Raw genomic sequence first — 27,406 nt, 5'->3', positions numbered from 1 at the left:
TCAGACAACAGCAACAAAAACTTGTTGATGGCACTCTAACAATTTTTCAATTTCCGACTTTTTTCTTCACTTCACTTTTCTTTTTTGTATTTAACGAAATAATTATGACATCAAAAGCTAGAGACTTTGCCGCCGACGCCAGGTCGATGTTGTTTAACACTTTTCACTTGCAACCCAAATGGCACTTTGACACCAACATCAGCAGCAGCTAATCGTCATAATGAAGTCCGACATGATCATCATAATAATGAAGATAATGAAGATGTTGAAGATGTTAAAGATGAAGACGTGCTGACCAGAAGATGCGACTAAGCGCCGCAACTGCCAAGCAAAATAAACGGGCGGAACGTTCGGCTGCCCACTAAGTGCCACTAAAATGATTTTAAATTTTATAAAAATATACGCAATGCTGTTGTTGTTGTTGCTGCTGCTGCTGCTCTGCTGCTGTTGTGTAGCGCCCGCGGCTGTTTATTTTCATTAATTGTTCTCATGAGGAAAAACAGCAACAACATCAAAAAACAACAACAGCAAGAGACATGCATGAAAAGTGTGACAAAGTGTTACGCATGCAAGACAGCAGATACATATTTCCAAACTGTAAACGACCGCCAGCACACTGGTTCAAAAGCTATTAACAATTGCCGCCAAGGATCAAGCAAATGTTGGCGAATATGCAAATGAGGGGATAATATGTTATTTGGAAAGGTAGTAAAAGTTTTGATGACATAGCTGTCTTAGTCTGAAAATATTGCCTTTACTTTTGATTATACTTCAATGCTTTGCTGCGTTTAAAAATCCCTTCATTTGTTCAAAAAAAACATTTGAAAGAGTTATTTTCTATCCCATAAAACATTTTTTAAAAAAACTATAAAACTATTTAAAAACAATTAAAACTGCAATAGAGGTCTTCAAAATATCTCCTAATATTTCAATTGTCTTAAAATAAATATTGCGGCACTGTGGGTTTTGTTGTTGCAGCGCTTAACTTGTTGCGCCTTGTTGGTCCGATCAGGCTGTCGTGCCCTGGCCAGGCCAACAGAAACAGCAACAACAACAGCAACAACAAGAGCAGCAGCAGCAGTGGCCTGCCCGCTGCGTGAATGATGGACTTTGTCTCAGAGTTGTGGTACGTTTGCATGTTTGTTGTTTGCATATGGATCTGCATCTACAAGATACTTTTACTGCCGCCTCGCATCTTGACTAATGACGCAGCGGTCGCAACTTTTCTCCAATTTCTTTTTATGTTAATAAGCAACGAACAAGGCGTAGCCTTCTTCTACATTATTCCTATTATTATTGTTATTATTTCACAAATGCTTTCGTTTCATTTTTCAACAGCATTTTGGCTAATTGTTGAGAATGTGGCGGCGACGTTTCTTGCACCTCAAGGTTAAGCGTATCTCTATTGAAAAAAAAAAAAACATAAAATATTGGGCACAACAATGGCAGCAATGAAAACAAATCGGCGAAGAAAAATGAAGAAATAAATACTCGTACGTTATGCAAATCTGACTTGAACATTTGTTGTCATTGCATAAGATTTCATAAAATAACACCAGCGAAGAAATACCGAAATGAAAAAAATGTATATTCGTATACATACATATATAATGCACGAGGTAATAGGAAAAAATAACAACAACACATGTACTTGTGTTTATTTTTGGAGCCGTTAAGTAGCCAATATGCAAAAAGGTCGTACGAAGTTTTGATTTAATCCTCAACAAGCTGACAAGATCATAATGATGTTAACAACGCTCGCGATCATAATAATGAAGAAGTGTTTGTCTATGAGTTGAAAAAACACACACACAGCTATGAGCGTTGATAAAAAATATTAAACGCGTGCAAAGATAATACAAAGAAATACTTATAGTGGTAGTACATAGAATTGGAATTGTGTTTGGGATTGGAGGTTCAAGATACAAGAGAGCTACATACCATTTGGCAGCTACTTTAGAGCTGGTTATTGTACAGCTTGGTAGTTCCTTTCTGAAGAGGATGAATTTTTGTTTTTAAATGAAGAGCAAACTATTGATGAAAAAATCAAAGTCAAAATCTTAAAGGCAGCTGCTTTAATGAACAGCAAAAAATTGTTAGAAATCAAAGTAAGCATCTGCTATTAGAGTTCGCACGCTTCTAAGTTATATAAAATAAAGCTCCTTGATCCCTAAGAACTCATTCTGAGCAGTAAGTTATCAATGAATAGCTTTCGATTCTTTTTTAATGTCATCAAACATTTCTTTTGAACTGATTTTATTGAATAGTCCAGCATTAATAAAGTCGCAATCAAATAGTTCGAATGGAATCCAAAAGTCAATTGCTAATCAGTTTTTCGCTTATCTACTTAAACAACAATTTATTCTAAGCTCTTATTATTGATAATTTAAAGTGGGAATCACAATCGACGGCAATTCCTGTAGTCTTTGCTTATTCATGTGACTTTTCATGTTGATGTGGAAAAACAAAAAAAAATAGTGGCCTGTCAATTTCCTTCACACTTTTTTGCAACATTAACAGCGGCAGCAACAAATTGGCGCCCATATATCCGAATGTTAACACTTTTCAGCCTTTGCTTCTTCTTGTTCTTATGGCCAGTCCACTGACGAAAGAACAAAAATAAAATCCACACATAAAAAATTCTTTTTTTTAGCTGCAAGGCAACAATCTAACCGGTTTCAAAAACTTAATTAAAATAATATCACCATAACAATTTTTCCTTGTGCGTATGTGTGTTTGTGCTTCCTCAACAAGTTCAGAATTGAGCTGAGCTGAACAAATACATACATATGTATACATATATGTATGTATGTATATACTCGTACATGTCTATAACATAATGTTTGAGAGTAGCAGAATATTCATTCATAGCTCAGCAGACTGCGATCCCAAATGCTATGCAAAAATATGCAGAGTGAAAGAGCCTCGCAGTCCGTCCACTTGGTGTATGGCACACATAAAAGCCTCAGATTTTTTTACTATATAAGCAACGTTAAATGTAAATGTCGGCAATACCCACAACAACAACAACAACAGACGCAATAGCTATAGCGGGAAGAACAACAACAAAAGCAACAATATCAGCAAAAAGAAAAGAATACAAAAAAATAGCAACAACAAAAAGTAGCAACAGTAATCAAAGCAACAACAACAGCCACAACAAGAAGAAGCAGAAAAGAACAACGTTATTGTTTTTGCTTTATTTTCCATTTTAAAGGGAGTGTCAATTGTTAGCCAAGTTATTAAGCCGCACAGAAGAAGCTGTGGCTCTGTGGCTCTGACTCTGACTCTGCCTTTGAGTCTGTCTGTAGGTCTGTGGACCTCTTAATGTGGCTGTGGTTGTGCGCTCTGCCATGACCAGTTTTTTTTTCCTCAAACATCGTACCTTGCTGTTCAGGCTGCTGACGATGATTCATGACTGGCGATACAAATCTTTGATCGACTGTAAAATTATTGACTGCGGCGCATAATTTTATGAATGAACAACAAAGCAAAGCAACAACAAGCGTTACAACAACAGCACAGCACGCGCGCCAATTGTGTCTCTCAATATATATACATAAATACTCGTAGGTACAGTACGAACTAATAAGTTGACCAGTTCCTTCAGATAAAGTTATATAGTATTTTATGCATAAAAATAGTTTCTGAATACCAGAAACTCAATTAAGATCCACTTTGTATGGCTGATGAGATTAATTTGAGTGCAAATTCTTTGGCTGTCTGAACATAGCAAAAGATTTTCGACTAACAAACAAGCTAGCTTGTAATCTAGATTCTATTACTGTAGATTACCATCATAATGCAACTTTTCAGGCCTAAATATGTTGTGCCATCTCTGCAGCCATCTCAGGCTAATATATGTGCATATATTACCTTTTAAATATATATGTTCACACATACAAATTATTTGCACACAAATTAGTTAACAATATATTGAAGTGAAAAAACCATCCAAAATAATCCATTTACATAGAATTGCATATACTAGATTTAAATGGGTCTGTTGCTGTATTTTAAAAAGCAATTACAGAAGCAATGTTAAATACAAGATTTTGACTTTTAAAGAACTTCACCCAGCTTCCATATATTCTCTATAATTAACCAATATTAGCGGTGTCTACTGTACCCGCATAGACTCTACCTATATGTTTTTGTCTCTGGTCTGCCCAGTAATTTCACTCGCGCTTCGCTTCAAGACTCTCGAGTGCACTTTGCCGCACAAATTATGCGTGAAATAAAATGTAAATAAGAAAGCAAAAGTGCCAAAAACAAAAAGCCAAAGAAAGAAAATGAAGCGAAAATAAGCAACCAGCTAGCAAACCAGCCTTCCATCCATCCAGTCATCCAACCAACCGGTAGTTATTTTGGCGCATAGCTCCCCATCATTAGGAGTGCACTTGTAATGCAAATCAAGTCGGTCAAGTTGCCGACGACTGCCCAACGGGCAACACTCACTTGAAGATGACGCCACAAATTGAGACAAAGTGCGTTGTTGTTCCCCTGTTGTAGTTGTTGTTGTTGTTGTTGTTATAAGATGCTGTTCATGTGACCAGACCCGAAAGACAAAATTCAAATGAATTGGTATGCTGGGCAGGCAGCAGATCAAATGCTCTTCCTATTGCCAATTTTTTGAACTTAAAACAGTTATATAAACAATAGGTCCTCTATGAATAATAAAGATGATTAATTATCTAACATGTTCTTATTCTTTTGATCAAGCTTTAATATAAAAGAGCTCAGGACATGACAATTTTAGGAATAGCTTCCCATTTGTTCAAGAGCAGAAAAAATTATACAGACATAATCATATAGTGACGATAGCCTTTCTGATATCCTAGATAGAAAAAAAAAGAAGTGCAGCATCAACTCAAGTAGCCACTCAACTAGTTGTTTATCAACAGGCCTATGATAAAAATCAACAAATTTTGCAAGCCAGTTATAAGCCATGTTTATTGGCCGGGCGTTAATTAAGCTGATGGCTTTGACAATTGCGTAAGGCGGTGGCGGCAATTCGAGACATCTGGCCAAAAAAGAAACAAACAAACTTAATGTGATTGCATAAGGTTAAACGGCATGCCAAAGAGTTGACCCAGAGCGCCAGAAGTGGGTCAGTGGAGAGGTACGATTAGTGCCAACCTAACTGTGGGAAAGCATTCTGTTCTACTTCTCAGTTTGTGATCATGACGATCATGATGATGATGGTGATGATGTGGACGATGGCGATGATGACAGCAGCGTTACATTTAAGTGCTTAATCGATTCCAATTTAATTGCTTAGGTCGCCACTGTCGCAGCTGACGGGACGTGGGCGCAAGCGTAACTCTGAAGCGCAAGTCGCACGCCCTGTAAATAACAAAAAGTAAAGCCAACAACAAGCGAAAGTCTTATGAAGACGTGAACAACAACAACAACAATAGCTGTTTGTGTGACAGTTTGTGGCAAATTAAATTGTTGCTGCTCAATAAATTGTTAAAACATTTTCTCCCTGCCTGACTGACTCTCTGCCTGCCTGGCTGGCTGGTTGGTTGGCTGGTTATGCAATTGAACAGCTGTCATGGCAAATCAATTAAAAAACCATAAGTACAGGAGAAAGATGAAGAAGAAGAGTTATGAGCCAGAGACCACCTGGCGCGAAAGCTGCCTAAGCAGATGATCTCTAGGTGTTGATAGCTTCAAGGACCATTACGCATATAATTAGAATACGTGCTTTTCTGCTTGGAAAAGAAATTCTTTAAATTATTTTGAATGAGATCTTGAGTTTAATTTCATTTTCTATGCAAACATCATCTTTAAAAACATTTTCTATGCAAACATCATCTTTAAAAACATTTTCTATGCAAACATCATCTTTAAAAACATTTTCTATGCAAACATCATCTTTAAAAATAAATAAATAGGCAATATAAACATTTTTTAAAATAATACAAGTACTGCTAGTTGGCAATAACACGATGATTTACAAATGGTCTCGAGTTCAGCATCTTGTTGTAGATCATAAAAGACGTAGCTTTGCAGCTAAAGAATAAATATTAAATATTTTGCCATAAGTATCAATTATTTGACTATAAATTTGAATTTGATTTTACAACATAGATTAAATAGGTTGCTAAAAATATTACTACGAATACTGAAAACTCCTATTATAATTAAATACTATTTTTACTCTTTCAAACTACTACCAAGAAATTGCAATTTAACTAACGCTTTTTATTTTTGTTCCTTATTTTAGGCGGCGTAGCCCCTGGAACCCCATCAGCGGCCATGATCATGGAAGGGCTTGAAACCCTGGTGGCGCCCACGCATCACGCATTCCTATTAACCGAAACGGCTGCGGCCGCACACTTCAATGTATTGAGCTTCGACACGTGCCTGTTCAAGACCACAGCACAAACGAGTCCGGCGGCCAGTTATCTGAATACCGCACAATTCGGCTCCGGCAGCGGCAGCGGTGGCAGCAATCTAGCTGCTGGCAGCACTCTCGGCGGTGGCGCCAGTCCCAGTGGTGCACAAACGCTGCTTCATTACAATCTGAGCAGCGCCACAACGACAGCAAACAACAATAACAGCAACAACAATTCTGTGCTCCGGGCACGAAACAATACGGCCACGCCCACACAAGGCAGTCCGGGCAACGTAGCTGCCCAGCCATTGGCCGGAGCAGCTGTGGCAACCACATCATCCGTTGTCAGCGGTCGCAGCTCGGCGGGCTCCCATCTGAGTCTACTCAACACCACCCAACATAGTCCGGTGAACGCATCCGAGCACGGAGCTGTGGAGGCTAAGCTTATCGATACGCTGCCGGGCGACTTAAATACGCCCGTAACCACATCCAGCGATATACCCTCGTTCTTCGGGCCATCCACAGTGGTTGAGCCGCCACCGATTACCGGTAAGTTCATTAAGTGCTAACTCTTGAACGATAGATAACACAGCAGATTGATCAAGAAACTTGTTAACAACGATAACCGAAATACAACCAAAGCAGTGGAAAACTTCTGCAACTCGATTACTTGCAATACTCTTAGTTTCTTTCTAAATGTACAGAGTGGATTTATGAAGGTCTTTCTTTTCTATGAAGTCTTGGAAAAGGAAAAAGCTCGATTTATTTTAAAAGCTAATAGAAAATATCATTAAGCCAACCAGGAAAACTTCTTCAACTCTTCGAAAAAAAAAACTCGATCATGTTTCTTATAAAATGAATTTTCAGCCGACTTTGTAGCGGCTGCACTGCATTCACAAGCCCGCAGAAGTGGGAGGGAAATAAAAATATATATAGCACTTTCCTTAAGCCTTTATCTGCCACTAATGGACAAAGCTGTTGTTCGTTACAAAAATAGCTGCAGCGTCGGCAACCGCACTTGCCACATGTTGTTGCAGCCTCGCGGCTCGTGCCTCGTGCCTCACTAAATAATCGACTAATCCTCTGTCAGACGTAAGTTGCAGCATAAATCAGTCTCAACTGGCGTTATGTTAATATCGTTTGCTCGCTATATGCACTATCAACTAAAGAGTTTCCGTTTTAACAGAACTTTTGTGGGGCAGACAATATATAAACGCTATGAAAAGTGATACCTAAGGAAATAGAGAAAGAGTCTTATCATTATGATAATGGGAGTAGAACACTTACTTTACAAAAGGTATAAAAAAGTAATTTGCTGATTTATAACGGAAGAAAGTTTGTTTATTAATTATTATATTAGTAAAAATATACATAAGTATGTATATATATATATATATATATATATATATATATATATATATATATATATATATATATATATATATATATATATATATATATATATATATATATATATATACATACTTATGTATATTTTTATGAAAGGTTAATAAAATGTCAATCAAACAAAACTGAATTTTTAAATATTTAGAAAAAAAAATGCTTTTTTATGGCATTGTCTTTATAGAAATTAATTTCCCATTAGTAATGTGCTTTCCACTTCCCGACAAACTGTTTAAAAGTTTTGTCATTAAATTGGAATCTTAATTTAAAAGCGTATTCAGTCTTCGTGTTAAGCATTTATTTTCATTTTTACTGCATGGCTACGTGTGTTTTTTTTCTACCATTAAACTGTCGTGCCATTTTGACATAAACGCCGTTTCCACTCACATCAGTTTAATTTTATTATGAAAACAAGTTCAAAATGCAAAAAAGAAAAAGCAACCAACAGACATGAAGCGCCAATTTTGGGAATTCTGTGCTCTTTGCATTCTTTCGCCTAAATTAAGAGCCGTGCTAAGAGCTCGCTTCGAACTCTGACATATTTTCGCATAAATAAATAAAATAAACTAACTTCATAAATACGTTGACTGCAAATAAAATATGTGTACATATGGATCAATATGTAGATTAATTCATTTATGCAGTCACTCAAATTTATGTCATATTTTGGGACTTAATTATGGCATCTATATGCTCAACAGCCGATCTCTCTCTGGCTCTGTTGCTCTTTATCTTTCTCTCAGCTTTGGAGCGTAAGATTGTTCTAAGACTGCATAGAGGCAAATAAATGAAAAAGAACAACATTTAATTAATCAACAAAACTACTACAACTACAACAACAACAACAAGTTGTGCTAATGCAATTCAACGGCGCATGTATTAAACATTTCCGTTCAGTGTCAATGTTTCGAGTAATTTGTTCACTCTCGGGTTTTCAACTTGAGATACGCGTTGGGGCCGCCAGGCCAGACATATCACCACACACACATACTCGTACATACTATAATTCTAATTGAATTAAGGCCCAGCAAATAAAGTATACTAGATTTTCTTTTCGCTATCAAAAACAATTGAATTTAATTGCTCGCGTAATTTGCGCGTCATTTTCGATACAGAAAACACAACAACACAACAAACAAAAAAGAAAAAAAAAAGAGCACGCTCACACAATGTAGCAGTGTCAAGAATTGAGATTGAAGTTAAGTCTTTGGGGCAATTGAAAATGCATAAAAAATACTCGCACACTCACTACATACACATCTATATTTACATATTCTCATCTAAATCCATGCATGTCATACGTTGTTTAAACGCTGCCAAATATATTCAGCGCCAAATGTTGTCACACATAAATTTCGATTTGGCTGACAAGCAACCAGCCCACGCAGCAGCATTTTTTGCGCTTAGAGAAAATTAGCTACTTGCTAAAAAAAATCATATAGAAACATATAGGAAAATATACAAATATCAGCCATACAATTTTCAAATGAAATACATTAAAACAATTTGCGTTTTGCTGCACATGGAACGCTTTGCGAGCAATGCGCGTCGACAATGATAAAGCAGCTTTTAATCGCGAAACTTGGCAGCCGAGTGCGACCAGCAAAGACGCATAACTTATGTCAAGCTGCATGAGTTATTCGAGCCCATACATATATACACATAAATATTGGGGAAATAGTGGGGAACAGGGCGGCAGGGAAACACAGTTGGGCCCACTGACTGGTCAAAAGAGTGGTCAGAACTTGTCCAAAACAAACTCCCACATAACTAACATAACAATTTAATTACCTTAAACAAATTCTACGAGTAAACAAAAATAAAAAATATTCTTAAATTGTTCACATTAAAAAATTGCCTGAAAATAATAAAAGTTCTCAGAGTCTACAGAGTCCAACAGTTACTTTTACAATATGAAAATAATATTTTGAAGAAGTAATATTCTAAAATAAATTAAGCTCAAAGTAAACCGCTTTTACCAACAACTACCAGCTATCATTTATAGAAATTCTGTTTGCAAAAAAATGTGAAACTAAAAACCACATAAAGCTTGCCTTTATTATCTCCACTTTGTTTTGCAAAAATTTAATCAAATTTAAAACCTCTGCGTTGTTTCATTCCATTTTAATCTTACATCTTACACTTTTCCTTTGCCTTGTTTTTCTCTACTAAACACTTTAAACAGTTCTCTCTAATCTGAAAAAATATGAGTAGTTCACTTATAGGAGTATATCATATAATTTGACAACTATTGGACAATAATTCATTCAATAAGTGCTTCACTGTGCAGAAATATGTAATTCCCAGCCGCGTCATCCCCGAGTAGCTGGCCAGAGCCAAGCAATGTCTCAGACAGCCCCAGCCCCAGCCACAGCCTTAGACTCAGTCTCAGCCATAACCAGAGCTTCCCAGTCCAGTCCAGCTGAGTTCCAATTCAATATGCAGTGCACTGCTTTGCTTCTTGTCTCATTTATGGCGACATTTGAATAATGTGCACTCGAGTGTTATGTTTGTCTTTCTGTCTTTCCGTCTGTCTGGCTGTTTCGCTGTTTGGTTTGTGCTCAGATTGTTTCGCAAACAATAAAATGCGACTAAAATATGTCTGTGCTGGACGCTCGGCGAAACGAAATATAATTTTCTTTTCTGACAACATTAATGATTGTAAATTATGGCCGTGATTTGTGGAGCCATTTGAGGCAACTTTTATAAAACAAAAGCACTTACATGCAATTCTTGGCACTGGCATTTAGTTTATTATCATCCAGCCAGGGCTATCAAGGCTTATCAATTTTTGCATTCAGAGCGGCATAGAAAATGCAGACCAGTCAGAAAAGAAGTGTATTGGTGGTAAGGAAATTCTGTGAATTCGAGATTGATGTCGCAGCACATTAGTCGCAATGCAACTCAATCAATATGTAGGCATGGCATTAATGACGGAGTCTCTGGCTGGCTCTGATGAAAAAAAAAAGATGCCAGAAAAAAACGCGAAGACACAGACAGAGCAGAGCCAGTTCAGCGGTAGCTACGTAATTAGTCTGCTGGCACACCAAGACGAACACTTCTTGTCGTTGTCGCCTCTGAATGCGATGAGCGATGATGTTGGCTCTGTTACTGGGTCTGGGTCTGACTGCCTTGCCTAGCTGGCTGGCTGGCTGGCTTGCTGGCTGGCTGGCTGGCTGGCTGGCTGGCTAGCTGGCTGGCTAGCTTGCGACCTCCCGTGTGCTTCGATTTCTGCGAAATTAAACCAGCTGCAAGTAATCGAGTAGCACCAGCAAGTGTTGCTCTGCATTTTTTGTTGTTGTCGCTTAAGCTCGAATTTTGATTGATGCTAAAGTTGTTCGTTTTTTTTTTTTCGTTTACTCTTGTTGCAGGTTCAATTGAATCCGAAGATCTCTCATTGGAGCCGCAAGCAGTTTCCAGCCCCGTCTTGTCCTGCAGTCCATTGAAGGAGGAGCGCAGCACACCGCCCGCTTTGGCGATTGTTAAGGAAGAGACAAGTAATAATAGTTGTACAATGTATCCACTACACAACAACAACAACAACACATCATCAACAACAAGCACATCAACAACAACAGCAACAACAAAACATACAACAAGCGCCACAGATGCAAACGAAACTAATGCCAGTAATGCGGCAGCAACAACAGCAACAACATCCAGCTCTAGTAGCCACACACACCAACAACAGCAACAACAACAACTGCATCACAGCCACAATCATTGTCACAATCATCACAGCCATCACCAACAACAACAACAACAACAGCAACAGCATTTGGGCCAACACTCACCACAACAACAGCAACAACAATATCAACAGCAGCAACAGCAACACCTACAGCCAAACCAAATACAAACACAACACAGTCAGCTACAACAACAACAACAACAACAACAAATGCCACATCATCACCACCACCACCACCATCATCATCACAACAACAACAACAGCCACCCACACCAACAACAGCAACACTACCAGCAACACGCTCTGCAACAGCAGCAGCAACAACAACAACAACAGCAACAACAACAAGGCGCCAAAATTTCATATCGTGGCATTTTTACCACCACAGGTAACGCCACCAGCATGAGCGGTCTAAGTTCAGCAGCCGCCGCTGCCGCTGCTGCTCAGCAACAACACCAGCAACAGTCGCAGCAGCAACAGTTGCCCTCACCACAGCTGAATGTACTGCCCGGTCAGATGTCACCACCCTCGACCAGCTTGGGCAACAGTTGGGGACTGCCCAGTCCGGACAAGTCGCTCTTCCAGCCACCCATGTTTGGTCTGCAGGCGCATTACGCCGTTCAGCAACAGCAGCAGCAGCAGCAACAACAAAGCTCAGCCACGCCCTCGCCCCATCATTTGCAAACCGCCTATGATGATGGACGTGTCGCTGCAGCTGCTGCTGCCAACGCCGCTGCTGCCGCTCAGCATGCTGAGCTATTGGGTCTGAGCATGGATTGCACGCCCTTGTTGCTTAAACAGCCCCCACCGAGTTACAGCAGCTCGGCGTTTGCCGATATGCAGGCCAGCCATGAGTTGCAGCAACAGCAGCAGCAACAACAACAGCAGCAACAGCAACAACAGTATGCTGTACGGGCACAAATGTCCGCGGTGGCGGCGCCCAAATATCAGTGGCTCGATTCGCCCGCCGACTATGCAGCAGCAGTGGCCGCTCAACAGCAGCAACAACAGCAACCGGTGCAGCAACAGACGTTGGTGCTGCCCGGTCCCACCTCCTCGGCCTCGTCCAGCAATGCCGCCTTGGGTGGTCTGATACCCAAACAAGAGAACTATACGGATATGCAGCCCGCGGGTGGCGCCAACGGGCAATCCAGTTATCCATCCGCCTCGACAAATGCCACAGCCGTGCAATTGGCCGAGTACAGTCCCTCGACCAGCAAAGGCCATGAGATATTATCGCAGGTGTATCAGCAGAGCACGGTGCCGCTGAAGCTTGTGCCCGTAAAGCCACGCAAGTATCCGAATCGGCCAAGCAAAACGCCAGTCCACGAGCGACCCTATGCCTGTCCCGTCGAGAACTGCGATCGACGCTTCTCTCGCTCCGACGAGCTCACCCGCCACATACGCATCCATACCGGCCAGAAACCGTTCCAGTGTCGCATCTGCATGCGCAGCTTCAGTCGCTCCGATCATCTCACCACACACATACGCACTCACACCGGCGAGAAGCCCTTCTCCTGCGACATCTGTGGCCGCAAATTTGCGCGCTCCGATGAGAAGAAGCGACACGCCAAGGTGCATCTAAAGCAGCGCATCAAGAAGGAGTCCAAGCTGAGTCGCGAGCAACATCAGCAACAGCAGCAACAACAACAGCAACAGGCAGCGGCAGCAGCAGCCGCCGCCGCAGCAGCCGCAGCGCAACAACAGCAACTGCATCAGCAGCTGCAACAGCAGCAACATCAGCATCAGCATTCACACCAGCATCTGCTGCACTCCGCCGATCTGTCCATAGTCGCCACGAGCGCTACCAGCATGTAGACCGAAGAGAACTCAACATCATCGATTGATTCCGACATACCCACCACTAGTGCGCGCTGTCGTCGCAAACGTCCGGCAACTGTCCAGCAGCCCGCAGCCACTTCGCCCAGCTATCAGACGCCCACACTCGACCTCTCGCTGGCCATCAACGAGAGCGCCTTTCCCTTTGAGCTTACCTCGGACTATGGCACCTTGTCGCCACTCACAAGTCCGCTCGACTTCGACTTGGTGTTGGTCAACGAGGAGACAGGCATAGAGCTGCCAACCGCATCGACGGACGACTCCCAGGCCGCTTATTGCAATTTATTGCATTACCTTCGAGGCCCACCACAATCGCCGCTACGCTAAATCTAACTATATCTATTCGATTTATGCCACAAATTAGCAAATGGGGGGAGGGGCTGTTACTGTTGCGAATCATTTTAAGAGTGGGGCGCTTTAATTTCTTTTACAATACCGGAAGTATAAGCAAAATTTTAATCGAAACAGGACTAGCATCTGTTCGATTTATTTTGGCCCTGGCGTGTGGAAAACATTACAATATTATTGGGATATATAACCTTTTTTTTAATTTTGCAACACCTTTTGTGACAATAAATCACTTGAATACCTTTAAGAAAACAATGCGGAACAGCGACAGCAACCCATAACCTCCATTTTAGTTTTTAAAAAAAACATAGCTAGCTCTATTTTGCAGGCCACACATTTTCTCGTTAAATTGTTGGCTTGTTGACTCAAATGTGCCAATAGCGGTAACAAAATGTACAACACTAGCAACAGATACAATAAGCTCAACAATACTTTTAGCTGAGAGAAATCATTACACACACACGCTCTAAACAGACTAGTTAAGCGCACAACAACAACAAACTAGTTGCATTCAAATTACAGGAATCAATCTTTGATGCTGAATATTAAGCGCATAAATCATAAACACAATTTAGAAAAACAAAAACAAAAACAAGAGTTGTAGCTGTAACGATAGGTTGTTTTAGCAGCAAAATCATGCAAGACATTAAAGTAATAAAACATACTATAAACACGCAATACAATCCCCCCAAAATCATAGCGCTTAAAGCCACATACATATATAAATATAAAGTTGTTACTAAAAAAGAAAAAAAGTTACTAACCAGCCTAACAAAAAGCAAAACTAAATAGAGAAATATAACGAGGAAAACAAAACGAAAAAAGCTACAAAAACAAACATGAAAACAACATTTAACTTATGTCTCTAATACTGTGATCTCATGTGTAATAATTATTAATTTTAATTTCTACAAACTAAACATGAAAATTAATTTAATAATAATGTATAATGTTTTCACTTTGCATAGCTAATATTCATTTTTTAAAAATATTAATAAATGCTAACCATAAATTTATTAATACTATAAACAACAAAATTAATTTATTGCAGCTAAGCATTTTTTAAAAACAAGAAACAAAAAAACAACAAACAACAAAAACCATTAACTTATTTAGGTCTTCAATTTAAGTCAAACTTACATACATTTAAATGAAACAAACAAATTGTTAGCATATCATACTTTGTGTAAGTTTAAGTGCAGATAAACATTTAAACAAAAGCAACAAAAATAAACCATTGCAGCCATTTTTGTGCATGTTATAAGTTACAGCATTAAGTTGATGTTTAATAGTTATAAGCAAAAGGTTAAAAACAAAACAAAACAGAATTGTGCAACAACAAACGAAATATTCGAAAGCCCCTTGTACTTCCTTAAATGATTCGAAATCAACGCATAATGCGGTGTGCTAAAAAATTATTTGCCTTTTATATTAAATATTTATATAACTATACTTTTCTTTAGTTTAATTGCTTTAATGTTAAGTTACAACACCTTTTTTATAATTAGCTTATTTTATTTTGAAAATATATAACAATTTTTTGCAAAAGTTTCAAAGAAGCGCATTGTTTCTTATTATTTTTGATTCAGCTCTATACAAAAAAGCTAGCTGTAATTTAAAAGGAACGGAAATACATATTCAAAAACAATCATTTCGATAGAATTGAATATATGACATTTATTTCAAAATATATTCTTTTATAATTTCTCACATTGATTGATTTCCGTTTTCTGTTTCCTCCCAAAATTTCACAACAAATATTTATAGCCTAGTACTCAGTTCAATAGAAAAACTAAAGCTCTAGTACTCAAGCGAACAGAAATTCATTTTAAAAAGTATTGTTTCAAAGTCTAGTTCAAAAAAGACACTTTTCCAGTATTAGCTCTTTGTAAGCCATTTCTTGACTCCAGATCCAACTAATACAGAGAAATACTTCTTCTTCCCTCCCTTTTTTGTTGAGCCAAGTACTAGGCTGGATAATTGATATGAATTGAGAAAGGGTTAAGGATCTTTGGTAAATAGTACCAAGCAAAATGGACAAATGGACAACAAAATGAAGGTGCGTATTTGATGGTTTCGGTGTGTCGCCTATTAGTTAGTTAAAAAACTATTACACTACACTAATACACTCAATACTTAGCCAAATCATTCTGAATGAAAGCGCTAACTGAGCTTAGCCTTAAGAGTATAACGAACGAAGTACATACATGGAACTTTTGTGCCACTAAAGCAACGATGTTAGCTGAAAATAAATGGAACGAATGGTTTTGAACGATTTATTTCGAAAATTGATAGAGCATCCGTGCTGGAACTACGAGCTCTTTATTAAGCAGCAAAATATATCAGTATATACATACATATATATTTTGCATAGCCGCTGAAATTAGACACAAACTAAATTTAATGAAATAAATATATACTATATATACAGTCATATATACACAAATACATATACGTATAAGGTAAGAGGAAAGAAATTAAATTATATATTTATATGGCTGAGGAGATCTGAAAGTTTTGCATAAATCTTTTTGGGTGGCTACCTCTTTGTTAATGCTACCACAAATACTATAGTTAGATATATGTATCGGTATGGGGTGAAGCTACTTATATGTTTATTGGACACATAGCTAGTGTTGAATGTTAAATGTAATAGTCCCTAGGTACATAAATGAATACAGGGTGCATGGGCCTTGCTATTCAAAACTTATAAATAGAGAATGTGTGAAACTTATGTGCCATCAGAAGAAAATAATAAACAAATGAACAAGAAACTTATTGTACTCCTTCTATTGTAAAATTAAAGAGAAGACAACAATTTGGTGAAAAATTGCATGCTTTTACATGCGGCACTAAGAATTTTAATCAAAGCGAAACATATTTAACATTTTTTAAATTAAAAAACAAAAGTTGTGATTTATATTGTTTATTCAATGCATGGTTCTATGTCAAGTATATACTATACATATATATGTATGTACATATGTGTGTATGAACGCATTTTAAAATTGTGTACTAAGATTAAAGGCACTAAGGATTCACTTTTGAGTGCTAACTATTAAATGAATACATACATTAAATTACATATGCATACATGTATTAATGAATATATAAGTAAATAGCTGTATGTGTATTGTTTGTACAATAAGTGTGAATTATTGTGTTTATAACTTCAAATTGCTTATGGACAGTTTTTCTTCCATATATAGTACACAAAAAATTAAAAAAAAAAACAAAAATACATTTAATTCATTCAATAAATGTATTTATTGATGCATTCTTAGCTAGCAAGTTTATTTGCTGCATGCAGCTTCAAATTTTTAGTCATTAATGTAGCTAATTGAGGAATGAAAATTGATAGCAACTCGAAAACTAAAAACATTTCTAGAACGTTTGAGATTGGTTCGTCCTTGAATATCATTAAAGTTTTTGGGTGTACATTTCATATAAAATGTTAATATAATTGACACAAGCATTATATCAATACGAATTCTATATGTTTTGCTGTCCTTAAATGTGTGTGTTTCGTCATTACAATTAATTAAGTGAATCAAAGCGATACCAAATTGCGGAGCAGGCCAGCATTGGATCTGATTTTGGTACGCATAGTATATAAACGCATATAAGTGCGCATGGGACTCCTCAATTTCACTCTAATTTCAAAGACTGTCTTTGTGTTTAATTTTAGGCATACGCGTACAACACATACACAACTAACTTAACTTGATAATGGCCCATCAACAACAATTAAATTAAGTCTTTTAAGTCTGTGTTTAGTTTTATCAAACAAATATCAATTCATTTGAACTTGAACTTAAACTTAAACATGTAGCTGTATCAGTTTTCTATCAACGATTCTATATAATATCTGTAAGCATAAGTTTATATTTTATGTCTGTACGTACACATATATGCGATACATATAAATTAACATTAATGAACGATTTGGCTAACTTTTTTGAACGAATAAAACTGCAAATTTAAAATTTACAAAAACCAAATGAGTTTTTATCTGTACATTTCTCTTATCTGTCTATCTGTTCGTCTGTATGAACGCATGGATCTCAAAAAGTATAACAGATAGTGTTACAAATCTTGATATAAAATTAAACCTCTGCAAAGTGTATAGTAGTCCCAGACTCTACATATATTAAGAAATCACTTATCATCATATATAGCTAATACAAGTAAGTGTAAATTTTCAAGCAGCCCAAATTTGAAATAGTTATTAATGCAAGCGGCAGTTTGGCGATCCGTTAAATCAGATCACATGTCGCCATCGTTGCACTTCGAAACATAAAAACTCTTCATACTCGTACTCGCGGAATACTTCTCGTGCATTAGAGTCATTTATTTGAAGGAGCATAAAAATTAGCGCAAATGCGCCAACTCAGGCGTACACAACGCATTTATATCAATATCAGCAATGCCATATAGGCGTTATACAAGTATAGAACTGGGTATTTGTATCAAAAAAAAAAAAAAAAAAAAAAACAAAACAAGAGGCAAAAAAAAGAAAAGAATCAACCACTAAGGAGAGAGAAGAAAACGTGTTGAGCGCAACGGCGACGACGCAGAAATGCAACGCAAATAAAAAGCGCAATAAAATTGAAAATAATAGCCACAGCAACAACAAACGTCTATACGTTGCGATATATGCCAGCACTCAAAACTAATGAAATGTTCCAAAGTCAAAACGATTGCAGCCACACACATATATATACGAGTCCATATATACAAATGTGTGTATGTTTGTGGGCATGTGTGTATGAGGAACTCAAACTGACAGGCGGTCAGTTGCTTGGCCATTCCGTTGAAAGCCGCCTGACCACGCTCACCTGAGCCTCAACCACCTAAGCCACCGATCGACCGACCGACTGGCACATGTCGCGGTGCAAAATTCTTCAGCAGCGAACCTCCAACTTGCGGCACTCACCTGCGTGCCCGCCACACAAAAACGCAAAAGTTATGAGTGCAATTCTATCGTAAAAATGCAAAATGCTTTCACGGCAGCAGCCTCTCGACTCTTTAACTCGATCGCTGACTGCTGCTGCTGTGGTTCTGTGGTGCAGTGGCGCAGTGGTGCTTTAGTTAAAGTTCGCGGCATTCAAACTAGAAATTCTTGTCTTTGCGTCTCAACAGCAGCAGCAGCGATTGTTGTTGTTGTTGTTGGTGTTGCTGTTGGTAGAGAGGCAGCAGTTGCTGTTGTTGTTGTTGTTGTTGCTAGTGGAGCGGCAGCAACATGCGGCAGCCACATCCTAGCAATCATCGTCAACAGGCGCGTACCCTGCGCTCTCTGTTGTTTGATTTGTGTGCTTGCGGTACAATTTGAGCCTCAAGCTGTAGCTACTATAGCTTCTTGCTATATCGCTCGGCTGCTTATGACAGGCGCAAACAAAATTATTTGACTGCAGCGTTCACTGCAGAATGCACCAGTTTTTATTTTTTTAAAAGTCTTTAATTTTCATGCTACTGCCGCCTGCTAATCCCCACTCCTATCCCCACACCAAGTGATGGACTGTCTGTCTGTCTGTCTGGCAGTCTGTGGCGCATAAAAGTAACTCCACACACATACAAGTATATACAAGTAACTATATACGAGTAGTATGTCTATATGGCTGTGGAAGTCCATCTACTAGGTAGGTATGTAGCCTGTCGCCTTAAGTGTGCCTATTTGACATGTTTAGGTGTTTAGATTGCATGGCAGATATGGCAAAATTGATTTTGATTTGATAAAGCGCATTCCCCATTCCCATTCACTTGCCGCACATTTCCAACCTACTACAAGTATATAGGCTTATAAGTAAATCAACAGACTCGTACTCATACGGTAGCCCCAATATATGACTATTAGATGCTATCGTCGGTAGCTTCTTGCAATCGCAAGTGAAAATATTTTGAGCATTTAATGACCGTAAAACTTGTCGCCTTGCCTTGTCGTTCTTAAGTTATAGTTGCTTAATAAGAGATACTAAATAATAAGAGTGGGTTGTAAAAGAGATGATGATTGATTTACTGCTGCAAACTTAAATGATTGGAAAAAATTGGAAAAAATTTCAATGGCTTATATTCCTAACCTTTTAAGACTGAAGAAAAGAACAAGCAGTAACTCAGAATGGCTGGCAACTATTGGCTTTGGCTTCTTCACAGCCCCATAGCCTACATAGTTACGAGACAGAGAAGAATAAGAAAATGCTAAATGAAACATTCTATAATGTATTATCATGACAAGCGACTGAGGTGGGATAGTACTAGATTCCGCCATATCCTGCAAATCTGCTCTGCACCAAGTCTTTAACTTAGAAGACTTGCTTTGTGAGTTTCGAGATTTCCGAGCTAATTTTTTAGTTCCTTAAATTTCTTCTACTTATTATTACAGTTACTAAGGAGAAATACCAAGTGCACGTAGGCTTCAGTACTTTCAAGTAATATTTTTCATTGCCTATTAAAAATGATCGCTGAAATTTCATTAAAATAAATTTAAAAGAGACAACTTTCAATACTCTTTAATAGTCTTCTGTCTGTTATGTCTGTTTTAGGTAACTTTAAAACAACTATTGCTCTAAAAGCTCTATTTTAATAAACGTATATTTGCTTCAAGAACTAATTAAAGAAAATTATTCTTCTGTGACTAATATTGGTATACTTTTGATAAATTTTATGAGACAGAATAAAAACATTAATGGTGGATTGAAGAGGTTCATTTGAAGGAATTTTAATATCTACTATTTATTTGTTTGATACTTCTAAGTAAATTATAGTATTTCAAAGTATTCAAACTATTTATTACATTTCTAACAGTAGTAATTATGGTAATTAATTTAATTAAATGGTCATTTTGTAAAATCTCATTTGCAATTCAACACTTCAACCATCAGTTGACTTTCTTCTTTAGAAGTTCCATCCTATAAACCTTTTCTCGCTACAAAGACAGTTCAAAATGCACTCTTTCCACAAATTTGATTATATTATTTGTAGAATAGAAGCCCGAAATTAAGTGATACCTTTTCAAGTGAGTCTGAAGAATTGTTGTCTGGCCTTAGCTCGCAGGACAGCCTCTGTTGGTTGTTGGCTGCTCGAGGAGCTGCCGTGTTTGCGGCGGCTATCGGCTTGTGTGCACGGCGAGGTGTCACAGTTGTCGTCTTACATTTTATAGAGGCTGATGTACAAGGCAGCCCAGAACCGGTGCCTTCAGGAATGCCATGCAGACAATCTCTCTTTTGGTTTGCCAGGCAGTGCCTGCCTTAATATCTTTGCTTAACTGCTAATGAGTTGCCGTTAGTGATTTATTTTGTAAATAAATAGAATTGCTGGCACATGACTTGGTCTCTTTGCATGCAATGTGCCATGAAAGTCAAACATGCGACATGCTCCGCCGATGAAAAAAATAAAATAAAATAAAATGAAGTAAAGCCAGACGACAACTTCATGATGGAAGCGCTGGAAGTTTTCTTTTCGAATTCTGCGCCTATTTTATGTCGGTAGCCATTGCTATTAATAAGACGCTAGTATCGCATTCCATATGACATTTGACTAATTGAAAAGCGCTGATATATGTGCCATTGTTGCTCCGTCGAGAGAAATGGCCGCACAAGATCAGCGAAAGTTAACACGCGGTCAAGATGACATTGAAAAACTACAGACGACTCCCTGACTCCCTGTATGCGCAGCACATGCCACAGAGATGCCAACAGGCGGTGGCTGCTGTCGTCTAATCAAAACTAATTCATCATGGCCGCTTCCGATCCATTAGCGGACCAACTTACAGTCTGAAAACACTATAACGAAGGGACAGAAGAGAATAGAATAGAGACACTTTTTCATTTCGGTTGGACAAGAGAGAATGTTAAAGTCAAACAAACCTGATTGGTCATTAGATTAGAAAAGAATGAGCAATGCATCTTATATCATGCACTAGCTATACGAAGCTCTCCACAAGGATCCAAGAGCAGCTTGCTTGGGCGCCTCGGAATCCTTGCATTCTACCCGAACTGCTGCAACAAGCCGGCAACAGCCTGAAGCTCAAAGCGTAATGACTACTGACAGTTTTTTCAATGTTACAAGCATTGCTTTACAGCAAAAGCAACTTCTACACACATTTTTTAATTGCTCTTGCATATCAAATAGAACTCATTGTTATTATTATTATTGTTTTTAATGCTTAAGTGTTAGATACTTCCAAAGAGTGTCCACTGTACATGGTAATGGTACAGAAATGCACGTGCAGGCCGTGAAACTGCAGTTCGATGTCTCAACGTTGTTGGAGTCGGAGTAGCGCGTATCTATAGCACCATATTTCATCGTACTATATAGTATACCATTTGCAGGCATACTCTAGCGCTAGCTCTAGCTCTGGCCAAACTGTTGCCCTGACTCTTTCCGTTGCTCTTTGCACAGAAGCTTTCGTGGCCATAAAGAAACTAGATCAATTTAATTTGTTTTCGTTTTTATTTTAGACCAAGACGTTGACCAAGAAGACGACAACGACGCCGAAGACGACGACGACGACGACGACGACGACGACGACGACGACGACGACGACGATGTCGACGACATTGCGGAAGCGTGCCACTTTGTCAAGGCATGCAATGTGGTTTGGGCATTGTGCCGCGGGCGTCTGTGGACCAAAGGCGCCGGCTGGCAGGCCGTACCGTTGTCTGTCTGCCATTTGGTATGTCTGATTAATACGCTTGGCCTGAAGCAGCGGCGCGTGCGCATAGACCAAAAAATCCATAAGAGCTGGCCAGAGGCCAGCCTTCCTCTCTCTCAGTCAGCGTCGCCATCGCCATCTGTGCTTATCAGTGTTTGTAATTAGCGCATTTGCATTAAAAATAGCAATAATTTCCCATAAAAAACCCAACATCGATATTTGAATGTTGTCACTGTGCTGGTGTGTGTGTGTGTGTTTGTGTGTGTGCTGGTCTGTGTATGTGCCGATGTGTAGTTGTGTGTGTAATTATAGCACATTGACAGGAAGTTGCGCTGAATTAAAACTGAAACATTAAAAAGATAGCAACCGGCTCTGGCTCCTTGCTGGCAACATCAATTAAGCAACTCCTGTTGCCCCTCATCTTGTTGCAATGCCTCCACATCCTCCTCCTTGTTGTTGTTGTTGTTGCTGCTGCTGCTGTTGCATCTACTGTGAAGCCGCAGCAATTAACAATTTCAGTGTCTCGTGATTTTCAATGCGGCTTGTAGCGCCATCTACAGTTCGCCTTTGGTGTCTGCAATTAGCGTCGCAAATTTATTGTTTGCCGTTAACTTTGTCAACCCGAAAGCTTCATATTTACAACCCATATATACATATATGTCCTATGTTCATATGCGAGTATACGAGTATATGTGGACCCCTCATATCTTTATATTCCAATTAATCTCACATTGAAGCCCCACTATTATGCGCCGTAATTAATGGTTTTTTAAACAAACTCCACCAACAACGCATTTTGCGCACATTTGCGGCAATTATAGACTTGATCAGCACGCCTCATCCGTAACTGCCCCTCACAGTCCGATCCAAGTTGGAAGTTGCTCGCAGATTGAGATTGAGGCGTGCATTTATTGATTCGCCCGTTTCGATTATTGTGATCATTGCAATCATCGTCGGGGGCTATAGTTGCCCCACAACAACAACAACAACAACTACAATTTGATAAATGACACGCCCCAAATTACATTCACAATTTAGAGCAGCAGCAGCAGCAGCATAACATTTCAGCAACAGCTTATATTCTAAGCAGGTAGTAAGTCCTAAGCAACCTCAAATAAATCGCAGCAAGCATATCATTAAAGAATAAAACTCACATGCTCGATATACGTGTAAGGCACAACTTCGGACATAGTATTAGACTATAACTTGCACTCAAATAAATGAAGCGTTTGGAGAGCTGTAAACACATTCCCACAAAGCTCGAAAGTAGGCTTAAATATGGTAATAAGTTGATTAAAAATTAACAATAGTGTTTGTCACTCAAATAAATTTATAAATATTTGTAACAAATTTAAAAATGCATAAAAATTATATTAATTTAATAAAGATTGCGAAGTGAAGACTATAAGAAATTATTTTATTTCAATAATTATAAAACAGTTAACCAGTTTTTGGCTAAATTGTAATAAATTATAATAATAATTGGTAATCAAAACAAGAGTTTTCAGACTTACCCAACGAAATACTTTAAATTTTCCAAATACAGAGATGTATAGAAATCTAAGCAGAAAAAAAGTAAAAGTCAATATAATGTTTAAAAGAAAATCAACAATCAAATAGTCTAAAAATAAAGAGAAAAAATTTTAATAAAATATAATTAGTAAGAGAAAAATAAACCAGTGGTGGAGAACATTGTAAACAGGCATTCAAATAAGAAGCTTGTGTATTCATTTCAATAGTTTTAGTTCGTTATTATAATTATTTGCAAACTGACAAATTTTAAATATTTCCTTAGTATATTAAGAAAATAACTCTGGCAACTGTAAGCCATTTAAATAAATATAGGAAAATCAAATGAATTTATATGTACGAGTATACAGTGGATGCTAAAACACTCTTCAGGTTGTTTTCCAAAAATATTTTTAGAATGCAATTGTCTACAGAAGCCATGGCTAGAGCCGCCTTTTTGCAGTTCAGTTGGTATATCCAATCTCGTAGCTAACTCCATAAACTGAAAGCACAATTTAGGCATTAAAACATTCTTAAATACTTTGTAACGAGCACATCAGGCTGCACCAGCAGCCCGACAGAGCCTTGTGAGCCACTTGAATGCTGCGGCAGGTGCATTCGGTTCGCTTTTTGGAGCACCATCATGGACCATTTATTGGCCGCACATTTCGGTTGCTCCCTCCCATCAAACGCTGGACGGTTTGGAAAAGGAGAGGAAAAAATTCAGTAGCTACCGTTGCGATTTTGACTGCTTAATGATCGACCCGTCTAATACGTTCGCCTCTCGATGAATTATTATGGTGCTTGTGTGCTAGCCTTGCTAACCATAGCCATGTTAGCACAATTGGCTCACCAGTCTATTATTATTTATACCCAAGCGATCTCATAGCTAACTACAGTTCAATAGCCATCAATCTTATAAAATTGTTGCCCCAACGCTCCTCCATTTGCATTCTGCCTCCGCTGGTGCTACTGCTACTGTGTGAGGATGGGATAGAATCGCATAGGCTGGACAGGCAGTTGAGAAAGTGAACTTTTACCACAGCACATGGTCAAGGGCAGCGCCCTCTAGACTAAAGCTTACGAGTAGCTCCGATCTGTGCTGGGAGCTCAAGCGTGTTGAAATTAATTAATGGCTGGTTCAATTAAAATTGCAACATGCAGTTGAACAGAATTTTTGCTTTACGCCAAAAATCTGTTGGGGCCCTTGTACAACTTGTAGCTACAACTTGCGTGCGTTTGCTGATGAGCGACAACAACAACAACACAAGCTGCAAGTACAATACACACATTTGATAAAGAACTGTATCGCCTTTGAAAGTGTTTTGCAAATTTTCAGCACAGCTCAGCTTCGCTAATTATGTCAATTTGTTTGTCTGTATGAACGTCTAACTCGCAGAATCTGTATGAGTCAGGAACATAAAATTCGTAGTCAACATACGTCTGACATTTGTGAATTTTAAGTTCTCTTCAGACTTTATAAGCTGAACATTCTAGCTTCACATCTTCTCACAAATCGAGTGCTTCATATAAAACAGTATTGGTTGATTTATTAAATTTGTATGTATGAATGCCTTGATCTCCAAATCTATAAGATTTAGGACCACCAAACTTGTTGTCAATATTCCTCGAACTATGGTTTATTATATGTTTATTTTAGACTTGTGTAACGCATAGTTAAAGAAATTGTAACAACATAATGATGTAATAATAAAAGTTGTAGTTTTTGGTATTGTCTTAAGTTTCTCTACACAGGCATAGTTATCATAATTAGATTGGATAGATTTAACAGAAGTAGCGCTGTTCCAATAAGTTACTTTTTCTAGAACAACATACCTTTCTAACGGAAACAAAGCTTGACGAACTAGCTTAAAAAACTTCCCCTTTTCGATCAGAGGTTATTTTGGGTCTCCCACAGCACTGATTGGTATAGCAAAATATATTTTGCTTGAATAATTGTAAAATAGATTTTCCGAATTTCAACTCCTTTTTTTCGATTCTTTTAATTGCATTTATGCGGAGCTCCTAAGCAATGACCACTGTACGGATACTTGCAATGTCGCTGCAATACATGTGTTGCGCGCTGCTAATCTGCAGTGCCGCTGTTGCAGTTGCAAGCATGACGCTGCAACTATTTGTATGTGTCCTGCGGCCAGACTTCGTTTTGAGTTAGACCACTGCTGGAGTTGGGTGTAAAATCAATTTGAGCATTTGTTCGGGCGCCCTGCTCCCTTGACCGACCCTGGGAGCGAGCCATGGGCACGTCTTTAGCAATTTGTGGCGAAAATGGAAAATTGCTGTTCAATTATTTGCAAGCATGTAAATTCTGCGCCAGGTGACAAGAATTGTAATAACTTGCTTAGCTAACCAAATGCCTATGACTGGACCAGGCCAAGGCAATGGATTCCTAGTTCGCCAGCCACACTCTTAACGATTTAAAGACAAATTTATTTTCTTGGCTCAAAAATCCAAAAACCAATTAGCCAATGGACCACACGCGCATTTAGTTGACTGCCCCACAAATTAACATTTCTTTACAAATTTCCTAACGGTATTTAAATGTAAAGCGTATAGATAAAACGATTCCCTATTTCTATGAAGAAAAAAACAAAAGACGGGCCAAATCTATATAAAAAGAGTAAGAGTAATTATCACACAGCAGAGCCAAAACAAAATGTCGACTCAAAACCGAATTAACATATAAATTGTGCGCGCATTTCGCTGATAAGAACTCGAAAATGGTGCACTTATTGACAACTTTAACGAGTCGACAACGACAGGCAATAGAAACAAAGCGCTTATAAATGCTTTTGGGTCAATCTGGACAGGTAGGCCCAGCATTTTCTGGCAGAAGAAACATACATATTCGCAGCCACAGATCAACCAACCAGCCAACCAACATCTGTTGCCTGCTCGATTTCTTCTTCACCAAATAGTTTCGAAATCGTTTATTTAAAAGATGGGGGCGATCATATAAATGTCAGAGTGCGGCAATTAAACTGTCGCATCAAATGAACAAGTGGGGACGTGATGACTGACAATATTCGAAGGCCAAATACACTGAAAGTTAATTGAAAAGAATTCAGAATTTAAGTGCGAGAACTTGTTGGTACCGAAGCTTGAAGCTTTAACAATCAACTAAGATACTTATTAAATCAGGTAAAGAGCACACAAGCCATCGGGCTGACCAACCAAAATTATTTTCATATATTTTAATGCAAGTCTTTAATATCGTTTTCAAAGGTGAATACAATGACTATCGTTTCGTGTCACAATCAGGTAGACAATGAAGGCTTTGGCTGCTTTATACCCAAAAAAAAAAGCAACCAAAATATGCTAAGAGCCTCAACTATCTCTCTAATGACAAAAGAAAGATTTTCAAGCATAATGTCCTTTGCTTGCATGCCACTTATGCCACTACTTGCGTTCTACATAGAGTAGACTCCTGAAAATACTTTTGCAACCTTTTCAACAAGTTGGTCAATTTGGTTTATTTTTTCCCTTATAATACAAATCACCAGACAGGCAAATGCCGCTCAAACATCACACGAATGTGAAAAAAGAGTTACCAACCAAATTTTTCCGGCTCAAATTTGATCAGCTGGTGTTATGTAGCTCTATA

General features: G+C 38.3%; 1 protein-coding gene across 1 annotated transcript in view; it reads left to right on the top strand.

Annotated features, from left to right (window-relative positions):
• LOC115623460 (zinc finger protein 853) overlaps positions 1-14,458 on the top strand; it is a 60,552-nt gene extending 46,094 nt beyond the window's left edge. The window contains 3 exon segments of the mRNA XM_030517817.1: positions 6,233-6,892; positions 11,119-11,572; positions 11,618-14,458. Coding sequence (XP_030373677.1) covers positions 6,265-6,892; positions 11,119-11,572; positions 11,618-13,604 — 3,069 coding nt within the window. The 5' untranslated portion in view covers positions 6,233-6,264 and the 3' untranslated portion in view covers positions 13,605-14,458.
• Positions 14,459-27,406: the final 12,948 nt, after the last annotated feature.

The sequence above is a fragment of the Scaptodrosophila lebanonensis genome, unplaced genomic scaffold (genome assembly GCF_003285725.1).
Source record: "Scaptodrosophila lebanonensis strain 11010-0011.00,11010-0021.00 unplaced genomic scaffold, SlebRS2 tig00000053-arrow-pilon, whole genome shotgun sequence".
In the NCBI taxonomy this organism is placed as follows: Eukaryota; Metazoa; Arthropoda; class Insecta; order Diptera; family Drosophilidae; genus Scaptodrosophila; species Scaptodrosophila lebanonensis.
Note: the sequence above shows the minus strand (reverse complement) of the source record. Positions and strands in the feature narration are given on the sequence as shown.